Below are 13,262 nucleotides of genomic sequence, written 5' to 3' on the forward strand. Positions count from 1 at the left end.
TTCCTTAATGCTCTCAAAACTTCTGGATTGCCTAATCATTCAATTAGGTTGAAAGTTGGCGTCACAATAATGTTAATGCGCAATTTAGATCAGTCTGAAGGCTTGTGCAATGGTACACGACTCACTGTAACCAGACTTGCATCTCATGTCATTGAAGCTAAGATCATTTCTGGAAAAAATGTTGGTAACATCATTTATATTCCTAGGATGTCATTGTCTCCCTCACAGTCACCATGGCCATTTAAATTGGTTAGACGCCAATTCCCCATTATGGTTTCCTTTGCCATGACTACTAACAAGTCTTAATGACAGTCTCTTGACCATGTTGGTTTGTATTTGCCAAAAGAGGTTTTTAGTCACGGTCAATTATATGTCACGATTTCAAGAGTTAAGTAAAAAGAAGGATTAAAGATTCTTATTCATGATAAGGATAAAGAACCAATGTGTAACACCACTAACGTTGTTTTCAAAGAAGTGTTCCAAAACTTGTGAAAGGTATCTTTTGCTTGTAACTTTTTACCATTCCATACTATTTAACTTATAATGACTTTCTTTACTTATTATTAGGACATGTCATTTGAATTTTGTGTACTTTTCAGGTTCAAGCCTCCACTACATTTTGAAGACTCATGTTGCAAATTTTTTGTTATAATCTTTTGTAAGGAATATTGTAGTTTACACCTTCTTTTGAGACAATCAATATCAGTTAGGAATAACACTCATTATTGTCTATTCACATTATTAGAAAACTAATTGTCATTCTGTTACCATATCATTCTTTTGGAAGATTCTTAAATACACAACATTTTATAGTTATTTACATAATATACAAATTACTTTTACCCGTGCGGCAGCACGGGTTTCTGACTAGTTTTTAATATAAAGAAATACATGTCATTGCTGTATAGGTATATGGTGTTAGATTTTGGGCGTAAGAATATTTAGTCCTCTTGATTAATATATGTAAATTAATGAAGTTTTATTGGAGTAGTTATGTGTATAAAAGATTTTATTTTTAATATTTAATAAAATGAGTAACAAAGCCTGGAAGCATGATGTCTTTACAGGTGTCTCACTTAGGGGTGTTCAAAATCAAACCGATCTAATATGAAACTGTAAAGTCGAACATAACCAAATCGAAATCACAAAAAATCGTATTTGGTTCGGATGTATTTGAGTCATTTTTAACAAAATCGTGCGATTCGATTTGCGGTTTGTAATTTACAAACCAAACCAAACCAAACCGCATTACGTTAAAACCAACATTCACTTAACCCACATCCAATCCAAACTCAAATCTGTTATGTCTTAGCCTTACGATTATGAATGATTTTCCCTTCCTAACACTAAAGGTTTTAGTTTAAGTCTTCTCAAATCTCACATAGCTGTATCACGCCTTTTTATCATCTTCTTTTCCAAGTACATATCACATCTTATTCTCTAATATCTCATCTCTTAAGGATGGTATACACCACTATCATTATGAGAATAACTTATGACACTTATATAACAAACTATGTAGTATAAATATTACTCTTAATATTTATACCTACGTGAAGACTTGATATCTCATATTCATGACTTGTGAGACACAATCATCAGTCTACTTACATAATAGTCTATTTGCATTATTGTGGTTCTATTTAACAATAATGCTTGACTACGAATACTTTAAGATTAACATCTTTATGTTAAATGAGGTCTCACGATTAAGTCACACTTAATAGGTAATTAGTAGACTAATTATTCTAAGGACTTTATAATGTCATATACAAATAATAAAATAAATACAATGTCTAATGAGTATATATAACAAACAATATATATATCAAGGTTATGATACATAAGGATGTACAACCAATATTGATTGGCTATTAGTGCTTACTCTAACATAGCGGTCATAAATAATGTAGAAATATAATGGGTAAAGGCTCTTGGGATAATGAAGACAAGAAGAAAGTGTTGTATGATAGGAATGCAAAGAATATTCTTGCATCTGCACTTGGAATGGATGAGTTCTTTCATGTGTCAAATTGTAAAATAGATCCAAACGATGAATGAATGGGTACTTGCATCTGGACTAAAAAATCCAAACTAAACACTTTATCACAAAAATATGAATTGTTAAAAATGCAGCCAGGTGAATCAATTCTTGATTTGTAAGTTAGATTCTCACACTTAACAAATCATTTGATGGCTCTTGAAAAATATTTTACAAACAATGATTTGAATCTAAAAGTCCTTAGATCATTGGCAAGGGCATGGCAATCAAAGGTGACAACAATATTGGAAAAGAAAAACCTCTCCAAAATGTCTTCAGCCGCATTGTTCGTTAAACTTCAAGAATGTGAAATTGAACTTGAAAAGCTAGAAAAGCATGAAATCTATAAAAAAAATCCAAAAGTATCAACTTAAAAACTAGAGTCAAATATAATGATAATGAACACGAGAGTGAATCTCAATCCTCTAAGGATAAAGATGATGTATTAATCAAGAAATTTAAAAAATTATTTGGAAAGAAAAGGACTAAAGGAAATTAGTCAAAGAGAAACACCAATTTAAAAAAGGAAGGTTACTTGTTTTGAATGTGGAAAAAGAGGACATGTCAAAAGTGAATTCCCTCCACTTATAAAGAAGAACAAAGTAAATAGCAAGAAGGACAAAAGGCCAAAGAAAGCATAAGTGGCATGTGATGTCAATGAGATAAGTTAATCTTCATATGAAGAGCAAGCAAACATGACACTAATGAATTCTCACTATTCTGATGATGAATAAAATAAGTTAGTGAATGTAAAATAAATTATATACCTTTCTATGACTTATAAAATGTCTTCCCATAATTACATGTGGAATTTTGAATCTTTCTAGAAAATGTTCAAGACAAAACAAACTAATTTTATCTTTAGAAAGCAAGGCTATTGACATTAATGTGGATTTAGAGAAAGTCAAAGACTTATGCTTAGCACACAATTGGAATACTTTCATGTAAACCCAAGACCCTAGATGATGTTAGGAAGGGGAAATTTATAAATGTTTCAGTACAGCTACTTCAAAGTCATAGATAGGCAACCAAAACCCTATCCTTGTGAACATATACTCGTAAAATGGTATCGAACAAAAATTAAAAAGCTACATATCTTTTTCTCGAGACCTACGAGAAGAACTGGCCAATCTAAAGGGTTACCGACTATGACGCAAGCAGAATCTATTGCAAATTGAGTACTAAAAAAGGATGGAGTACCCACCACTTCTGCATCCACCTAGTCGTACTTAACTGCATCGACCGACTCAGCCAACGAAAGACCCCTCTGAGCCTAGTTGGTTGTCTTTAAAATGCTCATTGCGTGTGATCCAAGAAAATTTGTTGGATATTCCCTAAAGCTTAAAGTGGATCATCACCTTAACATTGATGGGTTTATGGTTGTTGGTTCTCAAATAAAGTTTGCTGAAATCGTCAGCACGTTCACTTGATAGCTTGTATTTCATCCTCAATCAAAATGGGAGAGGCATAGGGACCTCAGTACGATTTCCTTCTTCACCGTCATTTGATAAAAGGGCTTCAAAAGAGTCAAACAAAGAAGCCCCTTCATCATAGAAGTTCCTAGATACCATTTTCGAGTCAGAATCATCATATAGGGATATAACTCCTTGGCCCATGAGATCTTGAGCAAGGGGAAGGATACGAGAACTAGGGGATACCTATATTCCTACAGCAGATGAAGTATCACTCTCATAATCACTCACTAGGTTAATAGTTTTATCACTTATCCTGGCTAGAAAATAGGAAATTATGAAAATGACAGCTTGATTGGAGAAGAGTACCTGGTTATGTAAGATTGTTGAAGTAGAGTAAGTGAAGGAACTCCGAGACTCGGATAAAGGAAATATAATCATTGCTGAACACTTTCAGGAAGTAAAAAGAATAGACATTTGCTAATAATAACATCTATTAGTGAACTTGAATGCTCAGGATTGTAAAAAAAATTCTACGCTCAACTCCCCCTATTTATTGGTAAGGATGATTGAACAATCCAAATTAATGATGCAAAGGAATTTGGAATCAACAGTTGGATTTATCCTTGGGAATACACACAAGCTCAAGTGTACTTAAGTGCACTATAAGTTGTATCATATCCTAACTTATCGCGTCAGCACATGAGTCAACAGGCAACTGTGAAACGTTTCAATAATGAGAATGTATTTAATGCCCCTATTCACCACTACTTTTTCAATTGACATATAAGCATTTCATTTCTAACTGGCATTGGATAACATCCTTGGAGGCCAACCAAGATCAATGCAGGCTTCCCCGACCCTCTCAATGCCTATCATAGTCGAGGGGTAACTATTTTGGGCCGACCAAAGGCCCAAGTAGCGGAGGCTCTATTCATCTCAAATCCTCTCCACTAGACCTAATGTATAAAGTCAGTTCAGAGGGAAATCAAGGTACATTCTTTGATCTCCTCTTTTCAATATACTCATCTTGAATCTTGAACTGACTTGGGCGTCAGAGTGCGAACCTTGCACATCCACGTCACACCGCTGTATCTGAGATCAGTACCACCGATTCAAGATCCTCAGTTTGCTAACTATGTCCAATTTTTGTTCCATGACGAAAAATTTTCTCCATCTCTTTTTTATGAAAATTCAATGAAAACAAAGAGTATAGAGTTGAGAAAATCTAGCTTTAGTAGATAAACACTAACCAATTACCATATTGTTTCTTTCTATGATAATTCATGAATGTGTCCATATGTCCATACAAATCAAATGGTGCCCAAAGAGCATCAAGATGACAAAGGTTTTTGAAATCAAGTCAAAGCCATAGTTTATCGCTCAGGGCTAGCATGCAAATCTCTGCAACTTCCTTTCACATTATCACCACCCAAATCATGTTGATTCTACAAGTGTTAAATACCCGCCACATGTCCTACAAAAACCAGAAGGAACAGTGGAAGAGAACCAAACTCGTAGATTCCTTCACTCTTTTGAATCTCCATCCATTTTCTAACTTCTTGATGTATCCTTTTTTTCTCCACCGTACCAGATCCATAACCATCACTCCCGTGTTGAAGTAACAAACCTTTCTCCTCTCAAACGTCATTGCAAAAGCCAAATGATAGATTTATGCTAGACTAAGTTTAGATCTAAAAGGCATTAAAAGAAATTGACATTAAACAAACTTCATACTTTCTTCATACCTTCTACAATTCAGAATTACAATATAAATAGTTAGGGTTAAGCCACCTAAATGGGCTAAGAGGCATTGGGACGAAAACAACAGCAGAAAAATACAATAAAAATTACTACTAACAACACTTATTTAGTAATAAAAATCCTTAAGTAAAACTGATACTTTCTTTTCTCTATTGGGTCTGTCCAACTTCTTATCACCAAATGTGACCAAAATCTTGTCGTGAAATATTTCATGAAGTTCACATGACAATATTTCGGTGCTCTAATAGTTTTCAATCTCAAATCAATACTCCACAGATCTGCAATATCATTGACAACAACAAGATCTGAATCTAAATAAATTACTCTATAAACACAAATCTTCAACCCATCCGTGAGATAATTCCTAGTCTAATTCAACTCATGAAATGAAACTTGTACGATGAAACTTGTTGATTAAGATAAACCATTTTGCAGTTAATAATTTAGTAAGATGAATCTATGATAAATCATTTTGCAGTGAATCGTATCATTTTCGAACAAATGAAACTTGTTAATTATGAACAACACATCAGTTGGATATTTAAAGCCGATAAATAACGCGCATTATGCATAAAAGAGAAAATAATAATATAATAATTTGAATTTATTTTTTACTTAAAATAAAAAATAAAAAATTACGCAGATATAACCAACAGGGGAAGGTAAACGCCATCCGAAAAAGTCACTATAAATAGGGATGTGCATGGTTGGTTATTTTCAAAAACCAAACCATAACCATTTTAAGACCATTTAAATGGTTTGGATTTATAACCATAACCACATTTTAATCAAAACTGGTTATAAAATCGGTTATAAATTTGGTTATGATTATGTAACCGGTTTTTTAAAAAAATTCAGTTTTAAATTTTTTTTTTCCGAAAATATTTTTTTTCAGAAAAAAATTAATATTTTGAGAATTAAAATATTTGGATTTGGTTATAACCGAATCCAAAATAATTTAACCGGTTAATAACCATTTAATTAAATCCGAATTATATGAATGGATAACCAAACCATTAATAACTAAACCGATTAATAATCATTCAATTATATCCAGATATTTAAAAGTGGTTTATGTTTGATTATGAATTTGGACATCAAAACCGAATATTTTACACACCCCCTAACTATAAATTACTATTTCTCAATAAACATTATAAATTCCTTCTTTTTCATATAAAGGCAAGTAATCATTATAAATGTGGATCAGGAGTTTGGGGCCATTGTATTTTGCACGCTGTAAATAGGATATATTTCACCCACATTCACATATAAACGAACCATCTCCATCACTTTTTTTCTCATTGTTCTATATCCACCTCACCCCAAAACAAAGAAACAGAAAAACAACAACCCCACATCACTTTAATAATAGAGACATTTCATGCAATGAAACATTGAATCCACCCTAATAACCTCTTCTCCTATACAGTACCAGTACTATACTACATAATCACTTTGTTTGTACCGTTGCTTTAATTTATTACTAATAACTACACATTGCTTTTATTGAAAGGAGTTTTTTTTTTTTTTTTTTAATTTTAAAAAGTGGTAATAATTAATCACTAGAAACTCTCACACAAACATAAATATTAAAATTCAATCCATTATAATTAAATTCAACCTAATAATAATATTGACTTCTGTCCATTGAGATATGATTTGTAAATAAAGAAGCCATATTTTTACATCATTATATATGACACATTTACTTTGTTGATAATTAAAATTATGTCACATTTTCATTGGAAATTGATAAATACAAAACATATTTGACATAAAATGAAGCCAAGGTAGCTTTCAACCATATTAACCTAATCTCTCCTACTAGCTAGCATTTAAAAAGAGGCCAATTAAGGACACCCTCATACAAGATATCAGGAATATTGAAACCTAGTTGATGAGAATCAAGTGTTGATGATAGTGTGACATCCTTTTCTGGATCATCAAAAGTGAGTCCAGAGAGGTAATAATCATTAGCAGAAGATGAATGAGGAGGATGAACAATCTCTTCCTTGCACTCCTTTTTCAATGATGATATTGATGATGATGTTGATGGATAAGAAGGTGATGAGAGAAAAGGGCAGTCTTGTTTGGCTGGTGTTGGGAAAGAGTTGTCAAAACTAAGGAACATGGAAGAGCCATGAGAAGGAGAAAATGATGAATCCGCTATGATCTCAGGACTTTGTAAGATTCTACAAGCGTGATGACCATAGTAAGTTGTTTTGTAAAGAGGTGGATCCTCTTGAACTTTTTGCACTTGTTTTGTTGCTTTGCAACCTTGTTCAGTTTTGTGGGTGCACCTGTAGTAGTTCCTGCACAGCATATACATATGTAGATCCATTTAGACTCATAAGTCATTTAGGTTAAAAAGAAGTTCAAAAATAACCGCGACAAAACAATATCGGATATCGTTATTTACCCTGCAGCGACCGCATTCAGCGTTGCAATGCTTTGACCTGATATTTAAAACCTATTAAAGCATAGGAGAGATAGGTATAAAGGAACATACCTTGGGAATTTGGTCTTGAGGATAGTTTTTTGTCCATACTTTCTCCATTGATGACCATCTTCCACTAGATATTCAGATTCCTTTTCCCATGTTTGTGAAACTTTTCTGTAAACAAAAATTGCATATATAAATTTTTAATTGATTCCCAAAACTTAAAACCAATATGCAGAATATACAATAATTATACTGAAACAAAAGGATATGCCAAATTACAACATAGTCTCTTCATGATGTGTGGCTGATATGACGATGATAATAATAAGGAACAATAATTGATAGGGTCCAATATTACTCATATGTAAGGGACAAATAATAACAAAAGTATTAATTAAATTTTAATTATTAGTAATCAAGTTAAATAACAAAGCATACATTACCTCATCTAATGTTCAAATGTAAGTGAAATTAATTATATAAATCACTCAAGAAATAAGAGAAGAAAATTAAATAAAAAATCAGCCAAATAGACTAAACCTAATTGGGTATGAACAAATCAATCCTTTAAATAGATCTAAGAGTTATATATAGATAGTTTTTTATCTATTCACTTATATTTGCAAATATCAGGATTCAAACTCCAATAATAGAGTTCAATCTAACAATATCGGATTTTTGCTGTTTGAGATAAGATTTGCAGACAAGTTATATATAGGTTTATCAAAGAAAAATTAGTAACTAGTATTATAAAAAACTACTAAATTACCTTCTTTTGTAACAGCCTCTTCGTTCCTTAACAACGGAACTACTCTTACAATTACTCTCCAAAGAATCTTCAGATTTGGTGAGTTGCACATCAGAGACTTCTGAAGTTTGAGTATCATTCAAGAACAAGAGAGAATTGGTAAAGGTGACAAGCACTTCCTTCAAAAGATGCTCAGCAAATGGTGTTGTTGATCCATTACTATCATCAATATCACCACAATTTTCATTGAGGATATTTCTAAGTTGATTTGCAATTTGACGTCCTCTTAATAACTCATCAATCACCGTCCCACGACCGTGACCTAGGTTTTCATTTTCCATTTTTGAAGACTGGAATCTAAGCAAGATTTTGGTTTGGTTTTGTAGTCACACTTTTCTTTTTGTCTCTATCAAAATACTGAACTCTTTTTTATATTTTTGTGAAGAAAAAAACAAAATGAGAAAACAAGTGGTTGTTATATTTTATTGTAAAATAAAAATAAAAAAGTTGTTGTTATATTTTGCACATGCTTCGAAGATTAGAGGAACCTTGGTATGAAAATTCATTACCCTTACTCACACGCGCTTCTGGAAAGCATATAGTACACAGCGATGGAGGATGTGTATTGTGTAACGTGTATTGCTTTGGATCCTTCTGTGGGATATGGAAGAGAGGATGGCGCGTGGGTAGTGAATCTTAGGAGTTGTGATGACGTCATCATATGAATAGTGATTTACGTCATTAAACAGGTGGTGTTCTTTGATTGGTTTTCGAGTGAGTGATAGTCGTCAATGGCTTGCTTACCTGGTGTTGAATTGATAGGTCTATTGTATCCTTGAAATCGGATTTTTGCATTATAGAAGAAACACTAAGGTAGAGACAAACAAGGAAAGGAAATAGTAGAGTAATTTGGCTTTTGGAATGACTAAAGCAATTTTAAAGGTACATGATTGATTCTGGATGACATTTTTTAGCAACGAATATTAAAGACCGGTAAGGTAGTCAAAATAGAATTACGAACCACCACCCTAGCTCTATAAGACATATGTCTACCTTGTCACTTAGAAAGTTTTTTTTTAACTTTTTAAAATATGATTTTAGGATTCCTTTTATTTTTATCCTTATTTTTTATTATGAGCATTCTTATTTTTATAGGGATATTTTTATGAACCAGAGATATTTGTGGGAGACACACCACTTGTTTACTTAAAATTATGCGTGTGAGTTTTCTTATTTATAAATGTTTAAGTCATCAAATTCCTATCTAATGTGAAAATATTATCCACACTACTCACACTTACTATATAGTCAACAAAAAAGGGGGAGAATGTAGAATTATGTGCTTACAGGTATAATTAAGAAGTGATCTAAGTTAATAAAGTCATGTTTAGACCTATCATGGTTTTCATCATGACAACTGAAGACAACTGATGGAGTTAAATTGATGACAACTTGACAATAAAGCATAAAGATAAGAAATTATTTCAAGTGGTCAAAGATGCACAAGATAGTTTGTTCAAGCTCTTCCTCTAAATAAAGTTGGTGAGCTAGAGTTTAATGATTCTATGATATTTTATGATGATGGCGTCTGACTTGAAGATATCACTCGAGCAAAATACTCATATGATTGGTGTATACAGAAAAGTCTAGAAGTTTCAGAGTGTGAAAGAGAGGAATTGTGAAAGGTCGCACTATAAGAAAAATGGTCCCCAACGACATGATTTAGTGACATTATTAACATGTGGCAAAAAATTATTCAGTGGAAATCCAGAATGCAACGAAATTATTCAACAAGATAAACTCTCACAAATATTACATGCAACGACAATCAACAAAAACACATCAAACAACACAATACAATTTTATTGTGGAAAACCTCCGTTAACTAGGAGTAAAAAACTACGAGACCCGTAGGCCACTTAAAATATCCACTATAATAAAAAATGGATACAAACAAGGTTTTCTCTAACACTAGTTAGAGGTATACATCAACATCATCAAGATTTGCAATCAATCTTGGAATACAACAAGAATCAAGAGAGACAAAACAACCTAAAAACACAAAGAAATTCTGACCTCAAAGATGGACTCGATAGACCAACATAGAAAGCTCTGAATCCAATCACCACCGTTCAAAATGTGATGTTATAAGTCATGAACGTTGTGCCAAAATTTCAAGACGATCCGACTGTTGGATTTTGCGCAAGCTTCGATTTTTTGGAACCAATTTGTGCAAAAAAAAGGGTTGCGAGATTTCACTCTTCTTTCTAATTTAATTTTCTTATTGTCTCTCTCACACAATGAATGAATGACCTAATTCTCTTTGTTGGGTAACAACAAAGGCTTACACACTCATGGGTCACTAACTCACCTCCAATTGGGGCATTCCAAATAGGAGGGAAAGCCCAACAAATTCCCTTGAGCGACTAGTCAGAAGGTAATACCAATCCGGCTTCCATACGACAAAACTCTAACTTTCCCCTACGAAACACCTTTGTCAACATATCTGAACCATTGTCATCGGTGTGAATCTTCTCAAGCTCCATCAACTTGGAATCTAATGCATCACGAATCTAATGACAACGAACATCAATATGCTTCGACCTCAAGTGAAAGGAGGAATTCTTCGATAAGTGAATGGAACTTTGATTATCACAAAACAAGACATATTTTTCTTGTTTCACACCGAGTTCCATTGTAAATTTCCTCAACCATAACAACTCTTTTGACGCTTCCATGACGGCTATAAACTCGACTTCAGTAGTAGAGAATGCAACACACTTTTTCAATTTTGATTGCCAAGCCATGGCTCCCTAGACAAAATACTTATGGTTAATATATTTAATATGTTTAATAGATGTTTAGTTATATAAACAAAAATAAAATGTGTATGGCTATTACTGTAACCCACTTGATATATGTGTAGAAGGTTGCGACATGATTTTCACGTCACAAATTTGTGACATTGATTTCACATCGCAAATAAGTTGTCACACCCTCTCCTCCGTGTGTTCAGTCACGACACAAAATACCTGTTGTAACGTGATTTTCCATGTTGTGACGTGAAAATCACGCCGCTAATGAGCTTCTTTTTTGTAGTGTCGCTCGGTCGATCTGAGTGATCAATGTTTTGTAAAAACACAAGAGCGTTTTAGCAAAATACTATGGCTAAATCACATAATCACTAAATTATTTTGATGCCTCTATTTCTAAAAAAATCACCAAAAAATGTTTTGGCCTAGCCAGATGATTTAGAAACTCTCAAAATGATTAGGACATGTATTTTGAATTGTTTAATCCATTGAAGCATATACCTAATCAATTAGATAAATAAAAAATGAGTCCATAATCAATTCTGATTGAGTCATAATGAAGGGTAATAACTCTCTATCAAATTTTTCTAAAATGGGCATTAATAATCGATTATTTAGGTCATTTAATTGATTGGACCGTTAGTTTTGTCCATGGATTGTTTCCTTTTTTTTATCCAACCTTGGGCCTAAAAATAAAGGGTTCGCCATTCTCTTTCACACATCTAAAAACGTGAGTTATCTCACCTTCCTCCTATCTACCTAAAATATTTTCTCTTTATCTCACATCAATTTAGCCATAGCACTTTGAGAAAGGTTCTTGTGTTTAAGTGAGCAAGTTTGTTCTGGAAATGGTAATCTTGTAATTTCAAGAGTACTTTTTTCTCTTGAGTGAATATCTTTTTGTAAAGAATTGTTTTTTTAGGTTCGAAACTAAACCTGTTAAAAGCTTTGATTTGGGGATTTAGTATTAAGTCTCTCTTTGGTTCGTGAGCTTAACCACTTAAGGAAAAACTATCTTTTTGGATTCTTGAAGATAACCGGTGAAAAATATTCTAATCGGTTCTTGAACTTAGCCTAGTTTAAAAGCTCTATTAGTTTGAGATCAACTTGGTGTAAAATTTTGGTTTGATTCGTGGTCAGCCCGTGTAAAACCTTGGTGCAGTTTGGAGGATCACCAGTTCAAAACTCCATCTTGGTTCGAGATAAGTCGCTATAAAAATCAGATTAAGCTTGGAGATTAATCGCTTAAAGCTTCATTCGTGTATAGAAGGAAGACTAACTGCTTCAGTTCTCTTGTGTGTGGAGTCACATGTCTAACTAGTGGCTTTAAAGCCTAACTCCTCTTCAAAGACTAATAGCTCAGGACGAAGATGACATCCAACACTTTTCTAATAAGATATCCTTCCTAAATACACATCCACCGTTTAATGGTGATAGGTTTGAACTATGGAAAGCTAGATTTAAAATCTCCATTCAAAGTTTTGAATTTGAATGATGAAAAACGATAATCAACAGTTTGTTGATCCCTACTCACCACATAGATGGAGAATTAGTAGATAAACCCGATTTCCTCTAGACCATAGAGGAAAAGAGAATGTTTGAAATTGATTTCGAAAGTAAATTTTTTCTAGTTATATCTTTAGATGATAGTCAATTCATTTATGTTCATAATTGAAAATCTGCCAAAGAAATGTGAGACACTCTTGAGATGATATATGGAGTTTCTCCAAATATCAAACAAGAGAGAATGAACACACGAGGTGAAGAAGGTGAATATTTTATTCATAAGTGCCTCTCTAAATTTAGAAATGTTAGAAATAAGGTTAGAACCTTTGTCATTAACAAATATCTATGAACTAAGAATTGGAATCAGAAATGTGATCAAATCCTTAAATCAAGAGATGGGAGTGTTTATGACTTTGAGAATAATCGAAAAAGGAAGAAATTGTAGAAAAGTTGAACAAATTAGTTCAATCACTTAAAGATGAAGGCATAAGCTCAAAACTTTAAGAAGTCTCAGCAACTTAATCAAACTCCT

At 32.9% G+C, this 13,262-nt stretch overlaps 1 protein-coding gene across 1 annotated transcript; it reads right to left on the reverse strand.

The window, feature by feature from the left end:
• Nucleotides 1-6,858: 6,858 nt before the first annotated feature.
• Nucleotides 6,859-8,835, reverse strand: LOC131625782 (WRKY DNA-binding transcription factor 70-like). The gene is made up of 3 exons (XM_058896616.1): nucleotides 8,433-8,835; nucleotides 7,730-7,834; nucleotides 6,859-7,532 (listed from the first exon to the last, which is right to left on the reverse strand). Exons 1-3 carry the CDS (start codon nucleotides 8,750-8,752, stop codon nucleotides 7,049-7,051), a joined length of 909 nt encoding a protein of 302 aa, XP_058752599.1. The 5' UTR covers nucleotides 8,753-8,835; the 3' UTR covers nucleotides 6,859-7,048.
• Nucleotides 8,836-13,262: the final 4,427 nt, after the last annotated feature.

Source organism: Vicia villosa, unplaced genomic scaffold (genome assembly GCF_029867415.1).
Source record: "Vicia villosa cultivar HV-30 ecotype Madison, WI unplaced genomic scaffold, Vvil1.0 ctg.000236F_1_1_3, whole genome shotgun sequence".
Classification (NCBI taxonomy): Eukaryota; Viridiplantae; Streptophyta; class Magnoliopsida; order Fabales; family Fabaceae; genus Vicia; species Vicia villosa.